This window comes from Mytilus galloprovincialis, chromosome 14 (genome assembly GCF_965363235.1).
Source record: "Mytilus galloprovincialis chromosome 14, xbMytGall1.hap1.1, whole genome shotgun sequence".
In the NCBI taxonomy this organism is placed as follows: Eukaryota; Metazoa; Mollusca; class Bivalvia; order Mytilida; family Mytilidae; genus Mytilus; species Mytilus galloprovincialis.
Genome location: NC_134851.1, coordinates 18,060,095 through 18,083,394, shown reverse-complemented (window position 1 = coordinate 18,083,394; position 23,300 = coordinate 18,060,095). Strand labels below are relative to the sequence as shown.

At 31.2% G+C, this 23,300-nt stretch overlaps 1 protein-coding gene and 1 pseudogene across 5 annotated transcripts in view; both read right to left on the bottom strand.

The window, feature by feature from the left end:
* Positions 1-1,866: 1,866 nt before the first annotated feature.
* LOC143059382 (uncharacterized) lies at positions 1,867-6,532 on the bottom strand (annotated as a pseudogene).
* A 1,383-nt stretch (positions 6,533-7,915) lies between these two features.
* LOC143059229 (uncharacterized) overlaps positions 7,916-23,300 on the bottom strand; it is a 54,238-nt gene continuing 38,853 nt past the window's right edge. For 4 of the 5 annotated variants that reach the window (XM_076232711.1, XM_076232715.1, XM_076232712.1 and 1 more), the window contains exons 3-8: positions 18,214-18,355; positions 15,251-15,360; positions 14,612-14,710; positions 11,286-13,463; positions 10,265-10,483; positions 7,916-9,604 (exon numbers count right to left, since the gene is read on the bottom strand). In XM_076232711.1, coding sequence (XP_076088826.1) covers positions 9,416-9,604; positions 10,265-10,483; positions 11,286-13,463; positions 14,612-14,710; positions 15,251-15,360; positions 18,214-18,355 — 2,937 coding nt within the window. In that variant the 3' untranslated portion in view covers positions 7,916-9,415. Of the gene's footprint in view, positions 9,605-10,264; positions 10,484-11,285; positions 13,464-14,611; positions 14,711-15,250; positions 15,361-18,213; positions 18,356-21,024; positions 21,448-23,300 lie in introns of those variants that run through there. The other variant, XM_076232714.1, reaches the window with a different exon arrangement.

Here is a 23,300-nt window from a genome sequence, read left to right as displayed (position 1 = left end):
TGAACTGATTTAGTCATTAAAGACGCTCGAATCGAAACGAATAATGTGTCGATGAGACCACAACCCGACCCCAGAGCAATAATAAAACACACTTTTAAGGCAAGCCTGAGTCTGATGTTTGAAAAACTAAAAGGAGATCTTCGAAACTAAGCGAAATTACAATGATCAACATGAATAAACAAAGAAGTACTAGAAGTTAATCACATACCAGCTTCAGTACTCAATTAAAGTTATCAAAATAGTATGTCTTGATCTTATGAAAAACAAACACAATCCTGTTAGAGGTTAAGTAATATGCCATCATAAATTATACAAGTAGAAGATATATATACTATATATATATAACCCGTACGTATATCATGCCATCAACTGATTTTAGAGAAAAATGTTTATTTTCTATTCTAAGACTTTATGAGTGAATCAGTATCAATTTTACCTTATACTATTCGGTCATCAATGAACGAGAGGACTTTCTCTTTTTCCGTGACATTATTTCAAAAAGTATTTATATAGTAACTCTAACTAAACCCAATTTGATATTCAAATAAGTAGGACAAACATGCCAGACGTACATTTTCGTCAAAGACAAGAACATTTGTACAACTTTCGCAGACCATGGGATGTTAAAACGTCTACGGAGAAACAAAAACAATTTCACGGTTTCACGTATAATTTTTCGGCCTGCTGGCGGGATAAAACGACTACATACTTGTACAGACAACAATATCGTGTTCCCTCCGTCTAGCTGTCTCAATTACAATACCATTCACAGAAGCATATATATAAAATTTCCTCTATAGATATTAGGAATATTATACAATTGCTGTATTTAAGTGGCTTTATATTTAGGTTATGGATGAATGTAAATGTTTTCACATTTAATGAAAGATTCGTACATGTTGAAATCAATATATAATAATATATATATATATATGCAGTTAATAAAAGTGGTACCGAAGTCATTGTCTGATATTTGCAATAATTGTTAATTTGGGATATGCTCAGTTCACTGTGACATACATAATTTAACATTTTTTTTCAGTACACCATTTGATTGTACTCATACCATAAAGACTTTTTGTCACCATAGGCTTTTCTCTCGCTACTTGTATTGCACATCGTCAAAGAATTTTATTTTCTCAATGGCAACGGCTATGTATACGTTTCGACAATAAAGTTTATCGACAGATTGAAGGTATTCATATAGGCACCAGCTACGCCCCCTTTGATAGCTTTATATAGAATACTCTTTCTACCTGCATAGTTGCTAAACAGTTAGTCAGGAATTTCGTCTATATTTCTGCATTTTAGTTATAGAGATTCGGACTTGGAGTTTGGCAGTTCCTGTAGAAATATTATTACAAACTACTTATATGGTAATGTTGTTTATAAAAACAATAAGTTTAATCTCATTGGTCATTTGAATATACCTATATTCCTTTAAACTTACTTTCAATCTAACACCATACTAAAATCTTGGAATTTAGCAGTGTATATAGGTACTAATATTGTTTTTCCATATGATCCTATAAAGCATACCAATGATGTGTAATGCTAACGCCGTATGTCATACTGTCGATATATACGTAAATTTTGGCTATGCACAAAGGACAAGGTTCAAGAAGGGGTGAAAATTGCCCTGTCTCAGAAAACAAAAAATTCGACATAAAATTAAAGTTTAGGACCTAAATCATACAAAAAATCATCATCATCATCATCATCATCATCATCATCATCATCATCATCATCATCATCATCATCATCATCATCATCATCATCATCATCATCATCATCATCATCATCATCATCATCATCATCATCATCATCATCATCATCATCATCATCATCATCATCATCATCATCATCATCATCATCATCATCATCATCATCATCATCATCATCATCATCATTAGATGCATCTATAACGCCGGCACCCCACTTTCTGACTCCATATGAACTGAGGTTTTGATGTCTGGCAAAACCTAAAAACCACATAATTGACGTTATATGCGAACATGCACCATCTCGAATCGGCTCGACATTTACAATACCAGACAACAACATTTGATTCTGTGTACCTAATCCACATGAGATACCATATGCGCTTCCATAGATAAGACCTTGAAGAAACATGTCTACTAAGTCTGACACGGAGGAGGCGATCTTCATCTTTATGGACTTGAATTTCACAGTCACCGTCTATAGGTGTTCTTGCATATAGATTGGGCTAAGTTTTAATTGATATGTACCACATGTTATAAACTTTAACTGGTCTTCATCAAGAACAGGAAATTCTTCTAATTCTATTTCATCCGCATTTGTCTATTTTGCCGTTCTCCGTTCCAAGTTGTTAATTTCAAAATATTGTTTTAGTTCATTTATCTGCTTTGATAAATAAACCATCTTGCAAGTCAGTTGTTCATCTTCGAGACTATTATCTGGAAAGATATTCATAAATGAAGCAAATGTTTCATTATTTTTTGTATTTAAACATAATTTAAATTATTTGAAGTTAATTTTCAAAACCTTTTTAATGCCAGGCATGGTTATAACTGCTTCGTGTCACAGGTGGTGTAATATTTGAGACGGGACAAGCTAAAGATGGTTTCTTAATAATTACATTAGATGTATATTCATTATTTTACTTATTTTGATTGGCTAATATCAATCTCGCGTCAATTTTCATTTCAAAATAAATTGCATGAATTGTAACATACAGGATAAATATTGAATGCTACTTTTAGTGATTTCATAGTAGAGTTAAAGCGTTGATCGTGTGTACATTTTAAGAATGAGGCGCTTCCGCACTTCATACAAAATGTACTTCGGTTAACGCTTTCACCCCACAACTCATTTACAAAATTGAGCATACAATTCTTAAATGAGCTGCAAACTTGTCAAATTATAGAAACATGCTTCTTCGTTGAACGGAAGGATTGACCAGAAACAATTAAATTATGCCTTTGACATACAGGTTTTGTTTTTCTTGATCAGAAGTACGTACCAAACTCTGACAAAAGTAGGCGAGACAATTAGATTAGTATAGTTTGTGACTAGCGCTTCGGACATATGAAATAATTAAAGGTGTTGCTTTCATTTTTTTTTACAAAAAATTAAGGAGACACTTATTAGCTGATTGATCATTTAGGAACTAAGTGTGATGTATGATAAAAAAAAAGAAGAAAAGTTTGTTTCTTCTCTCTACAAGTGAATAGTTTGTTTTAAACAAATAAAAGAAACATTAAAGGTGATTGGTTATTTTAAATACAATTGATTTAGAAATCATTTTAAAACAAACGATTACTTATTTTACTTTTAGATTAGATGGGTTGTCGAATCAGCTAACGCAAGGGAGATATCTAGACAATGTTCTACCAACCAACCAAGTACCCTATATTGGGGAATACGAGTGCATTGTGTGTGCTATTTCAAACAAGTTTTAACCGCCATTGTAAACAGGTATATCCTTCATATAGCAATACTTGGTTCAAAGCTTGACATATATATTTAAAATAAAAAATTGCGCATTTTCGTATTTACTCTCAGTACGTACCACTGACCTCGAAATTTAAATAACTTTCTTAAACTATTCTGGATTTCTAACAAACTTGGACAGAAGCTTGTTTGTGATCATAAGATAGTATCCAAAAAATATATCCGTATATATGGACTGAGTTTTTCTGCCAGTTAACAAGACATTCACTCTCTGGTTAAAGTTAAAAATAAAAATAACCGCTTTCTTTAACCAAGGAGGTTATATAACCTCCTTGCTATATAACCTCCTTGCTTTAACTATCCTAGATTTCTACCAAACTTGGACAAATGCTTGTCTATGATCAGAAAATGGTATCCAGGAGTTAATTTTTCCTATTTTACTTATAAATGAACTTTAAGTTAATTCATTCTGGTTTAAGTTTATAAAATTTTAATAACTTTCTTAAACTGTCCTACATTTCTACCAAACTCTGACAGAAGCTTGTTTATGGTCAAAAGCTAGTAACAAAATTTTGTAAAAATATATTTCCGGTTTTTCCATATGTTACTTATATATGGACGTAGTTTTTCTTCTGGGTAACATAACATAAAATCTACAGTTAAAGTTCATAGCTTCATAAAGTAGGCGAGACAATGGGTTCCTTCAAAGAACACTTTTTTTTAAATTTTAGTTCAATTATATGTTTTGGAGTTTAGTATGACGTTCATTTTCACTAAATTAGTACACATGTTTGTTTCGGGGCCAGCTGAATGTCGTCTCTGGGTTCGGAATTTTCTCGCTGTGTTGAAGACCAATTGGTGGCCTTCGGCTATTTTTATGCTCTTTGGTCGGTTGTTGCCTCTTTGATACACTCTCCATCTCAATTCTTAATTTTATATATTTTCAATACAAGTTTGATGAAAATTGAACATATAGTATGATTATATGGAAACAAATATTTTACCCAAGTTTCAGTTTATCTATTGATGCTGTGACTTTGAGATTTGACCCAGCAAGAATTTGTATAGTTAGTTAGATCTAACTTTACAAATCCTTGGACCCAGCCACCTCAATATCAATCAAAGTTGTGTTCTCTTAAAAACCTCAAACTCAATATGGATCTTAATTCAGATATAAGTTTTATAGAGATGAACGATATAAACACGACTTTTTCTCCAAATTCGAATCTAGCTACTGCGACCTCAAACTTTGATCCATTGACTGCAATATCAAAAGCATTTTTTTTCTCACCCAAACATCCTTTTACTTTGTTATAGTGGTCTAAGGTGTAACACATTCATGGTAAAGTTATTATTCATGGCTCAAAAACAATGTTCAGAATCCCAATGGTGACATCCACTAACGCCAAGGTGACATTTTTCATTTTTCGACCAACTTTCATGCAGTTTCATCTAATGAAAATATGTACCAGCAATCCAGTTAATATTGATAAGTATTTGTTTAGAAATTTTGAAATATGATTCAAGTATACCTATAATTTGAAAATGATATTTGCAAATCACAATTTCTGTTCAAAGGGAAATAACTCAATCATATAATAAGTAAAAATGTTGGCTACTAAAAGGGGAACAACCCAAAAACGAGAAAATTTAAAATCTTGAAAAGTAAACTTTGCATTCACAGGAAAAAACAAATTTAAATTTGAAAAAAGTGTTTGCATGGTCATAAATGGACACTTTTCTGCACCTCAAAATTACCAAGTCAGGGGCAACAACCCAATAAAGGGTTGTATGATGTGTCTGAAAATTTCAGGGTAGATATATCTGAACCTGATGATATTCTCAAAGCATTGTCTGAAAGCTATCTTTTCCTAATTTATTTTACAATTCTATCATTTTGTTTATTGTCTAATCACCAAATGGTGTTTTTTTCCTGTATAATCCATACAAAATGTGTCATTTTGTCACAACCTTGAGCTTGAGAAAATGCGCGGTGACTTATCATTTTTATTATATTTTTGAACATATATCAATAGATACTATATACATTTTGGCAAAGTATGAACAAATTCTATCATTTTTATTTTAGACTCCCATAGCACCTTAAGCTAAGTAGTTCCAAAGGATGTGGCTATTACCTCTACAGATATGATTTTAGTTTCTGATTCTTTGAATCATGCTATACATGTATTAAATCATGCTGGGGAGGTTATTGTATGTACGGTTGTTAAAAGCTTAGGAATAGAATTACCCTGGAGTCTTAGTATTGACAAAAATATGGTTTTATGGGTGTAATACATGGGTAAACCAAGATGAGAAAGCTAAGATACACAGGGTAAAAATTATGTAAACAAAACTGTATATTAAAATAGACCAGACGTTTTCAATAAAGCTACAAAACATCTTTGTGTTTACTCTGAAATTCAGACCAGGGATTGGGATTGTAAAAAAAAAATACGAAAAAGGGAAAGGGAAAAGGACTACAGCTTAATTTTTTTATTATATTCATTACTCAATTCAAATATTGGTTCTCAAAAGAAGAGTTTATGTATTCCTTAACTTTGTACTGGTTTGGCTATTTAACTATTTCGATCTGAGCGTCACTGGTGAGTCTAATGTAGACAAAACGCGTCTGGCATATTAAATTATAATTCTTATACCTTTGATAACTACTTATTCAAAGTTCAGAATATCATAAACTAAGGTGTGATCAATTTGCCTTTACGAAATGAATAAAGTGCTTATAGAATAGAAATCTGGAATGTATCAAAGAAACATCAACTTGATAAAAGAGCAGTGAACAGCCGAAAACCACTAAGGTGCCTTCAACAGAGAGAGAAATTTCTGAACCCGGAGGCGGGCCTCAGCTGGCTCCTAAACAAATATATGTGTACAAGTTCAGTGAAAGAAAGGTGTTATTCGAGTATCTTGATTATGTTATGTAATTTATTATAAATAACAAAACATTGAAGGAGGTCTGACAATTGATGCAACTGCCCAGATCAGTGTAGAGGGGAACAGTATTTAGTGACACTTCGGCTGAAGTATTCTATAGATTCAGGGTTTAATTTCTACTCACTAACAACTTACCTGCCATTCTTTTTTCATCGTTTTTAGGCCATCGCAACTGATAGTCGGAGGGCATATTGTTTTAGCCCTGTTTGTCCATCCGTCCCATAATTATAGACTATGTGAGTATATAGATTTTCATCACTAATCCTCCTGCATCTTGATTCCTACGAAGATTTCACTTTGCTGTCTGTTTGTACATATATTGAAGGTGTGCATTTGGTCAGGGTTTTGATTTTTATTACTTTTTGCTCTTTTGGGAGATAGTTGACATTTGCCATTTTTGAAGCATACACATGAATAAGGGATGCATTGAAGTTTATGGGCAAAATCAAGAATATGGCTATAATAACACATGGTTACCACCTCAAAAGGAACATTCTTGTCATAAAATTGAGAAAGGAAATGGGGAATGTGTCAAAGCAACAACAACCCGACCATAAGAGCAGACAACAGCCGAAGGCCACCAATGGGTCTTCAATGTACGAGAAACTCCCGCACCCGTAGGTGTCCTTCAGCTGGCATGTTTGATTTGATTTCATTCATTGGTTCTCTAAATGAAGATATTTGTTTGTATTGTCCATAGGGTTCAATATTAAACAAAGTCCCCTGCTAGCAGCCATCTTGAATGATGGATCGGCTTCATTGTAACAACACTTGGTCAGCACTTCATAAGGAACATTCATGCCATGTTTGTTCTCATTGCATTCAGTGGTTCTCTTAAAGAAGACATGTGTATGTATGTCCAAATACATACTGTTTATGTATGTCCAAATACATACTGTTTATGTATGTCCAAATACATACTGTTTATGTATGTCCAAATACATACTGTTTATGTATGTCCAATACATACTGTTTATGTATGTCCACTACAAACTGTTTATGTATGTCCAAATACATACTGTTTATGTATGTCTAATACATACTGTTTATGTATGTCCAAATACATACTGTTTATGTATGTCCAAATACATACTGTTTATGTGTGTCCAAATACATACTGTTTATGTATGTCCAATACATACTGTTTATGTATGTCCAATACATACTGTTTATGTATGTCCAATACATACTGTTAATGTATGTCCAATACATACTGTTTATGTATGTCCAATACATACTGTTGATTCATTATATATATCATTAAAGTTTTGTCAATTTTGTTGGTGTAGTTAAACCACATAAATTTAAATGCTCCAACTTAGTACAAATTTTCTAATGGCTTAAATACAGACCTAATGGCAAATCCAAGAAAATAACAAATCCACAAAAGTACCAGTTTTCGTCAATCCACAAAATTGATGAATCCTCAGTAATTTTTACTTCCAATTAGACATTGAGCAATAAATCATGGAGTGAAATTGAAAGTTTAAAGGTTAAATCAAACTTGTAAATCAACAAGAACTCATTCTTTTTATATATTTATTCTGGAAGTTTTATATGTAAACATATACTAATAATAATACATGTTTCTTTATCATATCCTTTTTCTCAAAATATATCTCTGACCTCTCTATTATTCATGCATAGTTTTATAACAATAATTTATTTATAAAGTAATTCACGATATATATCACAAAACTTGTTCATTACATTTTTTTAAACTTAATATCATACCTGTAAACGTACCAGTCTATAGGAGGGAACCTCCCTCTTTTTCCTTTTAAAAATTAAAATCTCCCCTTTAGGCATTTGATCAGAGAGAGGTAAAAATCATTTTATTTGACAAAAACATTCAATTTAAACCCCTCCCCGTTCCTCATTTTATTTTTGTTTGATTTTTACTGTAGTGCATTAAAACATTTTTAATCTGACTAGAAATTTCTACAAAAAAAAAAAAAAAAACAAATGACATAAAATCATTGAACGTTTTCTCCTCTTTTATTTCCAGAAGTGTTGAATTATAAAAACTGTTTTATCATGTAAAACTAACAAATAATTTCCATCTTTTTTTTTAAATTGAAAAAGTGTAAACAGCACATGGGACATAACTCATAATATCAATTTCATACCAAAAAATAATCAGAAGTCAGTCACTCATATATACTCATACATCATCATTGACTTAAAATATTTCACTTTTCATTTGTATAGGTTGTACTTTGCACAGTTATATCTCTTTAATTAAAGACAGAAATAAATAAAAGTATGGCAATCTGAAATTTATCAATTTCAAAAAAATAAATAGAGTTATTCCCCCTTTGTTGCAAGCAATAAATGTAAAGGCTACAGGGTATGAAACAATCTCCCCAAGAAAGTAAGAGGTGTCTCCCCTGTTATGACAATAATTGTTCATTTAGCTATTAGTATTTAAGTAAACTTTAGCAGCTTGCTTTGCCAAGGAAATAATACAATATGTGAAATCCAACACCACAATCCTGACAAAAAATCTGCCATAGATAAAATGCCATTTTGTTTTGGTTTCTACAAAGACTGCCAGCATTTTCAACATACTGTTTCTAACAATAATATAATTTGTCAGCTAATTTCTTATTTTTTGTATGTTTCACGTTCACAATAAAAGAGTCAACTTAAATTTTAAAGCTTTCAACAAGAAATTCAGGTTAAAAACAATGTCCATCAAGTTTAAGGTGGTACTCAACACCTTCACTAAAATTAATTTGGCTCGTTTAATTTTCATAACATTTTGACAAAGTATTTACTTTGACCCTGTGACAAAAATGTAAAAATTTCAAAAAATTTGAACCAACCATTTTATCATAAAAATTACACTGGTTATATAGCAGTTTGACAAACACCAATATTGATCATTGAGAAGCTTAAAAACCTTAACAACGCAACGTAATTAAAACGTTTAGCTGATTTTACAGAGTTATCTCCCTGTAGTGTTAGGTACCACCTTAAGATTTCATTTGGTGATGTTTGGTGTCCAATTGAATTGAATGCTTTAAACAATAAATTCATCTTCACTAAGACCATTAAGTGTAATGTCATTGTTTCCATTAATTTCGGATTGGTTATCATTTGGTGTCCATGGTAACAAACAGTTCAGTTCACGAATGGCTTTGTTTTTTCGTTTCAGCTCTACGTTTAACTTGGCAACTTGTCTCTTTAAATGTTCCACTTGTGAATCCATCTGTAATAAATAAAATAAACATGTAGCAATAATTCAAATAAAAGAATGACAGTTGATTGATTAGTTCAAAAAAGTATACACCTCATTTCTGAGTAAATCTAAGATATGGACAATTTTTTTCATTTTGAAAAGGTGGATTTTTGTTTAAGAATATATGCTGACGAAGGTAGAAAGATTTTATGCAGTTCAGGCGGTATGCCATAGTGCCTTAAAGAAGTATATTTTGTAGATGTCAGACGTTTGCCCCTTCAAATTGTTTTACATTTGTCATGTTAGGTCTTTTTATAGCTTGCTATGTAGTAATGGTTTTACTCATTGTTGATTGGTGACTTACAGTTGCTAACTTCTACATCATTCGGTTTTGGTGAAAATTGTCTCATTGGCAATAAAACTACATTTCCTTATTCTTATTACTGGGTAAACTGTTTATACTCTATTTTAAAAATAGTACCACAATGGAAGTCACACGAAGAGCAGGTAATGGTGATCCTTTTAGAGCAACCCTGGTTTTTGGTGGGCTGCTCATTCAGATATAATTTTCTACATGTTCGTAATGTTATTTTGGTTTTGTCTTTTCATTGTTTTTAAGTATTGACTATTATAATTGAATTTATGATTTTTTATTGGCCCTGTATTATCTTCTTTCTTTTTTAAACTTACCAGATTTTTAGGTTGTTGACTGCCATTTTGAACATGATTAATTGCTGAGTGTTCATTGGTTGATGGAATGTTCTGTTTTGCCATTTCATTGGTTGTTTGAGTAGATATTGCAGTAAGATCTGGAGTTCTAGCTACAGTCAATATAAGTTCTCCTGACGCACTTGATATCAAATCTCGTACTGAATTCAGTGGCTCTCCAAGTACTATCTGTTGGTTGACCTAATCAATGAATTTAAAAACATAAATAGAATTTGTAAATGCAATTGAAGCATAACTAAACATAATAAAGACATAAAATGAAACTACAGCAATTGTGACCAAAAAATGGCATAAGAAATCTTTTATCATGTCAGTGTTTATGAGCCCAATTAAGGTAAATGTAAGATTAATATGAGTATAAAAAGACAAAATTGCTGAAAATTGAGAAATTCAGATAAAGTCAGACACTATTATCTACATGAAACTTTAGAACTGGTAGACTGTTGGTCTCTGATGGTATCACCAGGAAGCCCAGTAGCCAGTAATTCAGTACTGCCAAGAAAATATGTATAATTATCTTATCTAAATTTGTTGTTTTATTTTTATTTTCATTTTACAATTAGAAATATATAATATCTCCCTCATATGAAGCTCTAATTCCTTGCCAAGTTTTGGTAATATTTTTTTGTCATTTTGATTTTTTTTAATTAGGTTTGGATTCTCAAATATTTTGACCTTGAGCATTTCAATACAGCTTCTTTTAGTTTTTATTAACAAAGTATAATGAAATTGCAAAATGTAAAAAAATAAAGAAGCATTTAATTCATGTCATTAAATGTACCCATAACGCTAAATCCAGAAATTAATTGTGTTCCTCAGTAGATCAATATTTTTGTTTGTTTTGTTTTTAAAATATCAATACATTGTTGTAATGTTCTCATAAAGACTAGTATGTGCATTTTTGGCTGCTGATTAAATAAAGAAATTATGATGAAATTTTATAATAATTGTAAAATAAATAACCTAAAGTCTGTATACAAACCTCTATAAGTATATCCCCTTTTAGTAAAGCCTTATTTTGGAACACAGTCGATAATTCCTGAACAGAAATAACAGAATAAATGGCTGTATCAGCACTCAATGTTCTAACTGGTTTAAATGCACTTCCTGGCCCGCCAAGTCGAGCATATTTCCCCTGCGGTGGGGACATGGCAGTCGATTCTCTTTTTTGGGTCTTTTTGACATTTTGTAATTCAACACAACTTTCACATAAATTTATATGATCCAAAATATTATATTCCAGTCCAATTGTCAAAATTACTGGTATGAATCGATAACTTTGGGAAAGTTGGTATAAGCTTGGAATACATTTTTTAAATCCACCATCACTATTTTGGCTATTTTGAAATTTCCAGTTTCCAGGCAGTGTATTATAATGAGATTCTATCACAGGAACTTGACCTTCACCTTCAAACTGAGGTGACAATATTTCAGTATTTAGTGTTTTACTGTCTTTTTTAGGAATTTCACTCTGAACCCTGATCACTTGTTTAGGTTCAGGCATTTTGTTTAGATTTTGTGAACTTCCAGCCATTACATTGTTTTTTTGTGACCAATGACCTTCAACCGTAAGGTCATTTGTTGGCAAATGTTTCATTGACGAGTATTTGACCAGTTTATCACAGATTTGAGGTTTGAATTTTTGATTTTCCTGAGTAATGTCACTTGCACTTAAATCCCTTGACTGACTTGACCTTGGAAAAGTACCCGTTCTTTGACCTTCAACACTGCCAACAATATTGACAGGTTTAGGTTCCTTAAGAAATGGTCCTTTCTCTATTGCACTCTCTTTTTGTAAACCCTGATGCTTTTTATAAGCGGCAGTATCATTGTGTAAGCTTTGGGAATGAACAACTGGGGCCTTCTTTGAATAAAAATTTTGTGCTGACCTCTGTAGACTCTTTGTGTAAGAAACAGACGAGTACATATCATTATCAGCATCGTTCGTCAAGTAACCAGAATCAACGGTACTACTAAGGGAGGTAATCGTAGCTTGACCTGAATCACATGACCTTAAACTTGAAGGTATTGAAACATTTAGAGTGTCCTGATGGGAGGTTGTATTTAAATGTGATGATGTATTGCCATTTTTTTCAGAATATTTAGAATTTTCTAACATTCCTGGGCAGCTTTCTCTTTCACTACCGAGTAGGTCTGACACCTCTTTGTCTAAAGGAGTATCCTGTACTGTCCGTACACTTGAACTTGTGCCACTTGACGAGCTTTGACCTCCTGATCTACTGTGCTGAGACATTCTCATTTTGACCATTTCAGTATAATGTTTTTTGCGGTCATTAGCTTGTCCTTGAGGCACAGAAGGTAATGCCCTCTTTGGTTTAATAGGTGTACTACTGTCCCTTTTATCATTATTTATATTTTGAACTTTAGAAGCCTTTTCCTTTTCAGAAATGTTAGATAATAAATCACGTAGGGTATTTTGTAAATCTTTTTTATTTTCTATGCATCTCCTGGCACTTTCTTTTCGTTTTGCATCACTGTGCGAGTAATTTTTCCCTTCCGATTTTCTCACTTTCCCATTGTCTTCTGTCACTGGTTTAAATGTTGAGTTTTGTGAAATTGCTAAAGAATGTACACTGTCGGCTTTCCGCTGACCTACCACAGAAAAGGTCAAACCTGTCGATAAATCTCCGACACTATGAGCACGTGATACAGAATCTTGATCATTTGAATAAACTGATCCATTTTTGGACGAAGTATCTGTATACATTTCATCACTACGAATAACACAGTTTTCTGTTTTTTCTTTGATATAAGACAATTTTGGTGCTGTTTTATAAATATCCATGTGACTACTGTACATTCGACTTCCTGTCTGACTAGCCAACTTGTTATTGTTTATTTCCGTATTTCCTTTCACGTTCCCATTTCTATATGTTAAATCATCACTATGAGATGACTTTCCGTTTCTATATGTTAAATCATCACTATGACATGACTTTCCGTTCCTATATGTTACGTCATCACTATGACATGAATTAGGGGAAGCAACTCCAGTAAATCTGTTATGCCCACTTCTAGAATCACGATTTTTCATGTCTCTCTGTTGCGGAATATAAGAGTCTACACGTAATCCATAATCTGTTAGGTTCATCATACTCTCTGATGGTACTGTCTGTAAATCTGAAGGCTTTCTCCTCATCTATAAAATACAAATAGAAATCAGACAAAGTGTTCATGAAAGTACTGCAGCCAATCATTTTCTTACTTTGAAATGTTAGTTGTATAACACATTTAAACATGGCATTTAGGATGAAGATCTATAAGAAAAGCTTTTTTGTCGAGGATTCATTTTTTTTCCTTGGTAGCAATTTGTTGGTTTAAGAAAGTTGTATTTCAGAAGTTTTTGATTTTCTTGTTTTGCCTTAATCTGCATATAAGCCTGTAGAAAAATTGTACTCCATTAAACAATTAAATTCATGGTTTGCCTTTACCCACAAGATTGGTATCCCATGAAAAATAATGAATCCACAGTGTTAGTTTGAAACTTCAGGTAATATTTACTTGTATTACATGATATTATTGTCTCTGGTATATCCATTGTAATTTTAATTTGTTCACAGAATCAGCTGATAGTGGACTAATTTTCTCAGTTCTCACATATTTTACTACTTGAAATTGAGCCCCTTATATTGACGTAATATACAAATACGAAAATCTACATATTGTTCAGGAAATAATACTGGCTGCACTTATTTGCACAGTTACCTACATAAAGTTGCCAAGAATGTTTACGTAATTTAACATCTGTGATAAGAAATAATCTCAGAAAAAAACCCCAGTATAAACGAATATTATTGGTATTGGTAATACATCATGTATGTTACATTCATCATTGTTTGCAAAGTATTATGTCATTTGGAGTAGATCCAGAAAATAATATTTAGGTTCCTGTGAACTTATAGTACTATAGCCTGTTAAATTTATTCACAATTTTCATAGACTTGTGACAGTTTAAAGCTGGACGGTATATCTATGGGACACCTGGCTGCTTTGGAAGACTGCATGATGGCTTTTTCCTATGTACTTTAATGAAATATTGAAATGTGAAACCAAATATTTTGTCAAACATAAAGCTAAAATAAAATTTCACACTGTCCTATACATGAACTCTTCATGTGTTTTTTTAAGATGAACATCCATCAAAGATTACACAAAGTGGATGTTAGCAAATATCTCCTTAAATAATGAGAAAATCCCAAACTGTATGATTGGCTATAGTTGGAAAACATGTCAGTGGATCTATGTAATGACCCCTCAAATGTTTGTTGGATTGCTGTCTATATTTACCCTGTATTTATGTTTTCTTCCCTCTGTGTTGTAGTTTGGTTGGTTGTACAAGTGGGAGTCAGACAGACTCAGATTGGCCCAACTTTGAGATTTAAACATCTGAAATAAATAAAATTAGACATATGTGAAACTTTCAATAAAAAAAAACCATATCTGCAATCTTTTTTTTGAAACAGCTATGATTTTACATTTATTATTGTGTAGCATTTTTTCTCACATAAACCAGAATATTTGGTTCTACCCATATGAGGTACGGTACATGATTATAGAATCACATTTATTACTATACCGATCACTAACTTCAAACAAACATACCCCTTACAAGGGGGCATTAGGCATTTGGGTGTTTTACTGAAATTTTTTTAAAAGGGACAATGCACATGTCTTTACTGTAAATCGTGGAAAAGAAAAAGACAGGAACTGTAATTCTTTGTGTTTTTTTAGGATAGCTGACTCATTGACAAATATCACACATCTTTATTTTTTCGTATGCATTTATTTTAGATATAATCATCAAATCAATTAATCTCATATCACACATTTCTTCAAAACACAATAGCAGTACTCTTCAGATCTGGATATCAAATTTAAAACCATACAGGCCCCTATTAACAACATAACTAAGTTAATGAAATGTACCTTCTTTGATGAAGATTTTGGTTTCTTAATCAGCATCAAACATTTCTCCTCAGCTGTTGTGCTATCTATCTTGTCTACAACAAAGTCTTCATCTTGTAGAAACGCATGAACTGAAATAAACAAAAAATCTCAATGATGTTGTAAAAAGAAAGTATAACAGAGTATTATAACGTACATAAAATACTACGATATGACAATATTAATTGTGCTAAAAATTTTAAAAAGTTTTAACTATTTATGACTCCTTATAAATATTCCTGATGTAAAATGCCTTCTTTCGTTGGTTTTCTCATGTTTCTTTTTATTGTGGATCCACATATTTTCGTGGGTACCAATTTTCATGGCTTGGTGGAAATTTGCCCTTTTGTTGATATATGATTTCATGGTTTTAATAAAGTCTGCATAGAAGTTTATAAATCTGTACACTTTATTGAACATTTTAATTTGTGGTTCCTGTTTTCCCACTATAAATCAACGAAAATTGGTATCCCAAAAATAATAGGGAATCTTCATGTACTGTAGCTGTTTACCTCATTTATGAAATCACATTTATTCAAGATGTTCCCATTATTATACTTATCTTCAATTTTAGAATATTTATTTTATTCAATGAGGTTATTAACGTCCACTTACAAATATCCTCCTCTAAACGAAGTGTATTTAATTTCATCTCAAGAAGTTTTTTCCAAAGTTCAAACTCCATAATAGGATAAACAAATATTTTCAAGTGATTCTATACAAAGCTTGAATTTTAGTATATCTCCAATAATGATTGTGTAAACTTTAACAGCTAACAAACAACTTCACTACTAGCATCGTAAGGCTTCAAACAATATCATAAACAAAACTTCTGTTAGTATATTATCTCATGATGCACAGAAATATTGCACTGCACGGACAATTCCATATCACAAATTTTCTATCCGATTGTAATATTTTACGATGTAAAAAACAATGCAACGGAAGTGTCAGAAAAAACTCTGCAATGTAAAATATTATTGTCTAAACTGTTGAGAGATCTATCCAAACTTCGTTGACTGAAGCCTCTCAAGATTCCGACCAAAGAATGGGTATCTAAGAGACAATAGATGACCCCTAGAGAGGCACCGATAGGAGATTTATAATTAACTAGATTTAAATCTTTTATTTATTTTTATCTTGACACTTTGTGTGCATGAAAGTGAGTAAATTATCATTCTTCTAAGTACCTAATACAAATTCTCTGTTTCTTCGCGTTTAAAGACAAACAATGGGTTTATTTGATTTCAAACTAATTTAAAATTTGTCATTTGTGTAAATACAGTTTTATTCGTTCAAACTGTTTTGTATGCACCGACCCTCTCAAGAACTACACAAAAGGAGGACATCTATCAGACGCATTAAGTATCTATTTGTTTTAGAGAGGGAAAGGTGTCTTTTTCTGTCAAATGGAGTATATTTAAGACGAGTATAGTATAAAATGTAATTTTGCACCGACAAATTGGCAATTATTTAAGAATTTGGCAATATAATGCTGTCATCTAAACAGATAATTCGTGATCCTTGTTTCTTTATGTCATATATTTTTTCAGTATTAAATGTACTGATATAAGATCATTTGTTTAAATGATAGATCAAATTTATCAGCGATATTAGACACAAAAATCTGTCATAATTTATTCGCGTGTTCCTTTGTATTTGAGGACTGACCCAAACAACATTAAATGAGTGGGCCAGGCACTGATATTAAAAGAGGCCTTTAAGGTTATAAGGATGGACTTTAAAATTAAATTAAAATAGCTTAAAAAAAAGAAGAATTTAGTATTAAATATCAGATTTTTCTTGCTCTGCATTTTTGAAATTGTTACTTTATGAGTCAAGTTTTATAGATATTGCAAGAATCCATGGAAAATATGCATTTCATCGAATCTGAAATTCTTGGTTTTACCAATGATATATAAATACAAAAAGTATCACTGAATGTAACAGTAATTATTTTCCTGCTTTTATTCTTATTTTACCTGAATGTTTGCGGAATTAAATTTGTTTCACAAAACTAAAATTTAATCATCCTTATTTGTTTTACAACTGACTAGTTTCTGGAAAGTAGAAATTTAATTACTTTATATAATATTTTTTTTCTATTTCATCTATCAAGCATACATGTTTAAAGGGAAATACTTTTTACAGTATTGGAGAATATAGTGTGTACCTATAGTATATAACCAACTTTCTCTAGATTAATTGGGATTTTCCATACATTTTCCTTAAATCAAAGGCAGAACATGGTTTGTTTTAAATCGAGCTAATTTTTTAATGAAATTATTGTAGGATTTTTTTTAAAAATTTGTCAGTAACAATGTACAAAATAAATTTACAGACTTATTAGTGCATCTGGACCTGATTCTTGAAATTCTCCACTATCTACAGGAACACAAATGAAATCTAGAGAACTAGAAACTGTTTTTTTTTTCATAAGAAAATTTGTCCAATGTGTAATCCAAAGATTAATGTGGGACCACATATGAGATATATATATAAAAAAAAACTAGAGTATGATGTTTTTTGTTCAATCATTAATGAGAGTGAAATAATAATTCAGTTTTATTAGTCTATAAAATTAAATTAAACAGACTTAGAAAAATCCAATTGCACATGTTCGTTGTTTATTCATATTTATATTTCAGTTTTTATTGCTTATATATTATTCAGACAATCAAGTTCTTCAGAGGTCAACTCAATAGTTAACTCAATGGGTCAAGACTAAAATATACACGAAATGAAGCTACATATTATTGAGCCCATGCCCTGTAAATAGTTCGTTTTACATTTTTTTTTAATTTAGATAGATATTTTACATGGTTATAAATAAAATGAAAATTTGAGTCAAATCGGTGAACATGAATTTGACAGCTTGTGTCCCTTTAAATTACAGATTGAAATCCATGTCATGGGAATGTATCTAAAATGTATATATCAATTACCATGTCCAAAACTAGAGGCTACAGCCAGAGCATATTTTGAACTTTTCTTCCTTTTATCTCTTGTAAGATTCCCTGAGACTATACTTGTCTTCACATCAGAAACTTTTTCTTCAGGGGAGACAATCACATTACCACAATGGATCTAAAAAACAAGATGATAAACATTCATTATTAACACATATGTAGTTTAATTATGACAATAAACACTTTTTTAATCATAGTTAGTAATTGATGCTGCTAACAAGAAAGCTTGAAACAATGGTTTCTATGTGTAGACTGGAAATTACGGTTGAAGTCACATTCCATTCCAATGTTTTATCCTGGCCTGAAGTACTTTTAAATTTTTTTTTTACCATCATCAGTAACAATTGATCACAACCAACTATTAGAAAGCCAAGGATGTTCAAGAACCCAAACACTTTAAAAGCTATTCATTACCAAAAGTGACCTTACAACAAGAGCAAACTCATGATCTACGTTCAACTTTGCCAGCCTGAGTTCAAACCTTTGTTTCTTAACAATTTTAGTTTGCAAAAGAATATCTTAAGCTATGTTTTTCAATCAAAATAAAGTATGACAATAAAAAAATCAAAAAAATCAATGTTAATGATTTCCCTCCTCTTCAAAATCAGCAACATTCTTGTTTAAATTAAGTTATCTCCCCTTTCTGTCATTATAAAAACCTTTTAGAAATCAGTAAAATTGATAAATTCAATTCAGTTACTCTTCACTTTAATCATGTGATATAACCATACTCTCCCTCTATTCACCATGTTCACATCAACAAATGATCAATATTATATTTCAAACAAAATTACAGCTGTTGAAATAACAACTTAATGCAATGTAACTGAGTCAAAATTGATAATGCAATATTTCAAATTCCATAAATATTTATAGATTAAAGTGTTTATAATCAAATCAATATCAAACTGCAAAGGAATTCAAGATTTATTATTGACAAAAAGATCTATATTGGATACACTTGTCCAGTATTAAGGTTAATTTAGTTTAGTAAGAGGGAGGGCATACACCTCAGTTGTTGATAAATGATTGACTACACACTTTTGTCAATACATAGACCTGTCAGTTCCCCTTTTCATCTTTTGTATGTCTTGTCAGTACAATCAGTGGCCTGTTTCATCTTTTCAGATCTTTTCATCTGATTATCATTATATATGACCTGTGAGATGACTTTAGATTTTTTAAGATTTTTTTTTTTTTAACAAAAACATGGCCGGTTTTGTCTTTTCTGATATTTTAATATTATTATCATCATATTAACAAATTATTGTGGGAAAAATATACGTCAAACAAAATGTATCGAAATCAAATAATAAAATATCACCTAAACTTTGTCTTTTATGTTCCATTTAAAAACTGTTATTGAATAAAACTGTGATAATTTGTATTTCAAAGGTGGCAACCCTCTACTAACCCCAAAAGTATCATATTAAGTTCTCCCCCCTTATAAATATTTTCTAAAAGGTTTGATAAAGTACCAGATAATTATATTTTATACTTTTTTACAATACTTTACTTTATGTTTACATTTAAATCATCAGTATTTTAAAATATTCCTACAATGTCAAATTGTCAGTAAACACAAAACTAATGCTTTAACAAAATATCAGACAGCTTTGGAGCTCTACAATATATGTAATCAAACAATATTTATTTTTACAGGACAAAAAAACACCTAATAGGCTATGTATTATGAAATATCTTTGAAAGAGAGAAATTGGATCTGACCTCCAAATTTGTCAGGAGATTTGTGTCTTGAGATGCAGACTCGAGTGTGACTTTGAGATGAAGAACAGCAATAAAAGATCTGTTCCTTTGCTTTTTGTGTTTTTAATTATTGGCTGTGGTGAAAGTACTGATTATGTGTCATGCATAAATAACCCATATCCTTTTTTTCCTTTTGATATATAAGGAGGTTCCTATTTTTGATTAGTTTAAACATATTTATTTATAGTCAGTGGATTGGGAAACAAGCTTGCATATAATATTAATCCTTTTCCACTTTGCAGGTGCGAGTGCTGCCTTGTAGCGGCAATAGCCTACTCTTTTTCAAAATCTACAAGGGTGTCTTTAATGTGCAAGAGATATGGCTCTCTGTTAACATGGGTCAGCCATTTATCTTCCTCTTCTGACAGACTATGAAAGGTGGACGATAAAGGGCTGGCCTGTGTTAAGAGAGAGCCATATCTCTTGCACGTTAAAGATTGATTGATTGTTGGTGTTTAATCACCACTTTTAATCACCACTTTTGAGCTGTTTCATGGCATCCAATTTTTATTGGTGGAGGAAGCCAGAGTGCCCGGAGAAAAACCACTGGTCTTCAATAGAAAAACAATCCTTCACAATGTCAATTAAGATTGGAGTCTAGTGCACCAGCACAAGCAGGGTTTGAACTGACACAACCTCAGTGTTGACTGGCTAGTGATTACAGTAGTAGAACTTATGACTTAGACCACTTGGCCACCCTGAGGTTCCATGATTTAGACCACTCGGCCACCCTGAGGTTCCTATTAATTCACCAAAATAAAATTGTAGGCACATTAAGACACAGAAACTTAAAGTTTGCACTTAAATTATATATTATCAGATAAAAGTTTCACAAAAGACTGTCGCCAAATAAACAAATAAAATGTTTAATACTCAATCATCACATATGAAATGATAAAACTGTGAAATAAAATTGTTTTTCCTTTTATCTGATTTTATAATAAAGTAAGTGTATCCAATAAATTTCAGCAGGTGTTTAGATGAACAATGGAAAATATGGAGACAATGAGTTTAACCGACCTGATTTTGATCTAAAATTCCTGGTCCTTGATAAGATTGAGCAACTGCAGCAAACCACACCATGATGAATGCACAATTAAACTATGTTTGAAATCGACTATTCTATTGTCTCCTGGTTGCAAGGAACGAATCAATATAAAATTGTTTCAACTTTACAAGTTTTAACTAACACACCATCATCATAATTCTGTCAATTAGTTCTATTGATATTTTCCATTGCAGAAAAGCACAAACAAATATAAAATTGTTTTAAAACAAGTTAGCTAACACATCAACATCCGACTATTATCAATTAAGTTTGTATCGATATTTTCCTGGTATTTATGTTTCAAACTTTCAATCACAGAAAAGAACATGCAACTAACAAATTTCCTGCTTTTGTCAATTAGTTCCTTTCGATATTTCCTTTGTATTGTTACAATCACAGAAGAGAACGAACCATGCAATGTTAAATTGTTTTATCTTAACAAGGCTTCTAACAAACCACCATCATACTTGGTCTAAAATTCAGCCCAGTTGATTTTTCTCTTGTATCCTATTTAGACATCTAGTATATCCTATATGAAAACTTTTATGTCATGGGATAATAAAATTGTCACTTGATAACAATACCACAAACACTTATATACAATTTTTGTAGACTATACATAATGTAATATTTATAAGAAATATAATCTCTTTTGTAATAGCTCATGAATAATAAATGTTAATTATTCAAAAAGACTCAATCTGATAATTATAATGTCTTTGTATTGAAAACAATGATGCAGACAGAGATACAGTCGTCTCAATTAACTCCTCCGATTAGTACTTATTATGATTGCAAAATAATGTCCAGTCGTAAATATTTCATGCATTATGCATGTCTAAGACTGGAAGTGAATTCAAACTTTTAATAATCCCAATTTATTCTGAACATATAATTCTTGCTACAATTTCAATGTAGAAGTATCTTAAATGTCAAATGCATTATAAACTTGTATTCAAAATCAGCAAAATAATCACAGCTTTTGTTTTATTTGATTGTTTTTGCATCCAAAGCAAGATAATTGTCGAATGGTTTTCCAATATTTAGTTACGGAAACTCAATGTAAGCATTCCCGTATGACATTTTCTTATATGTCCACACAAACACCATTTTTGGAGATTATTCCTCAATTTAATTTCATATGTCATGTAACTAAAAAATATGCATATAGATGTAAAAATCTCTTTTTCTTCACTTGAATAAGGAAAATGTAATTCACCAAGTTAAATCTGTATATACGATTAGGTAACAGATGCTGTTTTTCTATACAAGAAACCAACATATATCAATAGTGTAAGTCCTTCAATTGTTGCATGTGTTGCCGATATATATTTCACAAATATAACAAAAAAACGCAAATATCAATCCAGTAGCATATATTGCAAATATATAGATAATTTATGTTTCCTTTTTGTTATAATATTGTAAAATTTCACAAAAGTGAAGTCAGTCAAATCCAATTTATGAATCTAAATTATCTCCCTTGATTATAAGATAATATGAGGGTCAGACGTCTAATTGAAACAGCACACTTAGTACAAGAGTCCAAAATTGAAAGCACAAATTATGCAAATATTTATCTCTTTTGATTATAAGATGTCAGACATCAAATTGCTATTCTATCCAAATACAACACTATAATAGGAGTCCCATGGAAGCACAAATTATGGACTCAGACATCTTTCCGTCTTTTTTGATTTATAATTGACTCAGACATCTTATTGCAATTTAATCCACAGCAATGGCACCATTAATAGTACAGTAGTCCAATTGAAGCTTTTATTACAATATATCATGAAAATAATGATCAACTCAATATACATGTTGGCTAGTTCATTTTACCCAAAACCATTAAGACCACTTTCAGTAAATAGTTTCCTAATGAATGAACATCAATTAAAGCAATCTAATTTCCTATTGTTAAAGTTTACCATTTCACCTGCTCTTAGAAGGTATAAAAGTCAATACCATTATTATGATGTTTTAACATTAATTTTATCTAAACAAAGATTATCAGAGATTATAAAACTCTTTTCATCTTTTTAATTATAAATGACACATTATAATCTCTTTAATCTGGTCAATCCTGTTGTCCTGAGTGTTAATGTCTCCATTGACCATTGTAAAATGACTATTGACCATTATAAAATGGTAATTTCTAAAATAAATAAATAATTCAGGATTTTTACACATTTACTTCACAACAAACTTTTGTTTTGCCCCCAGGAAATCTCACAATATTGATAAA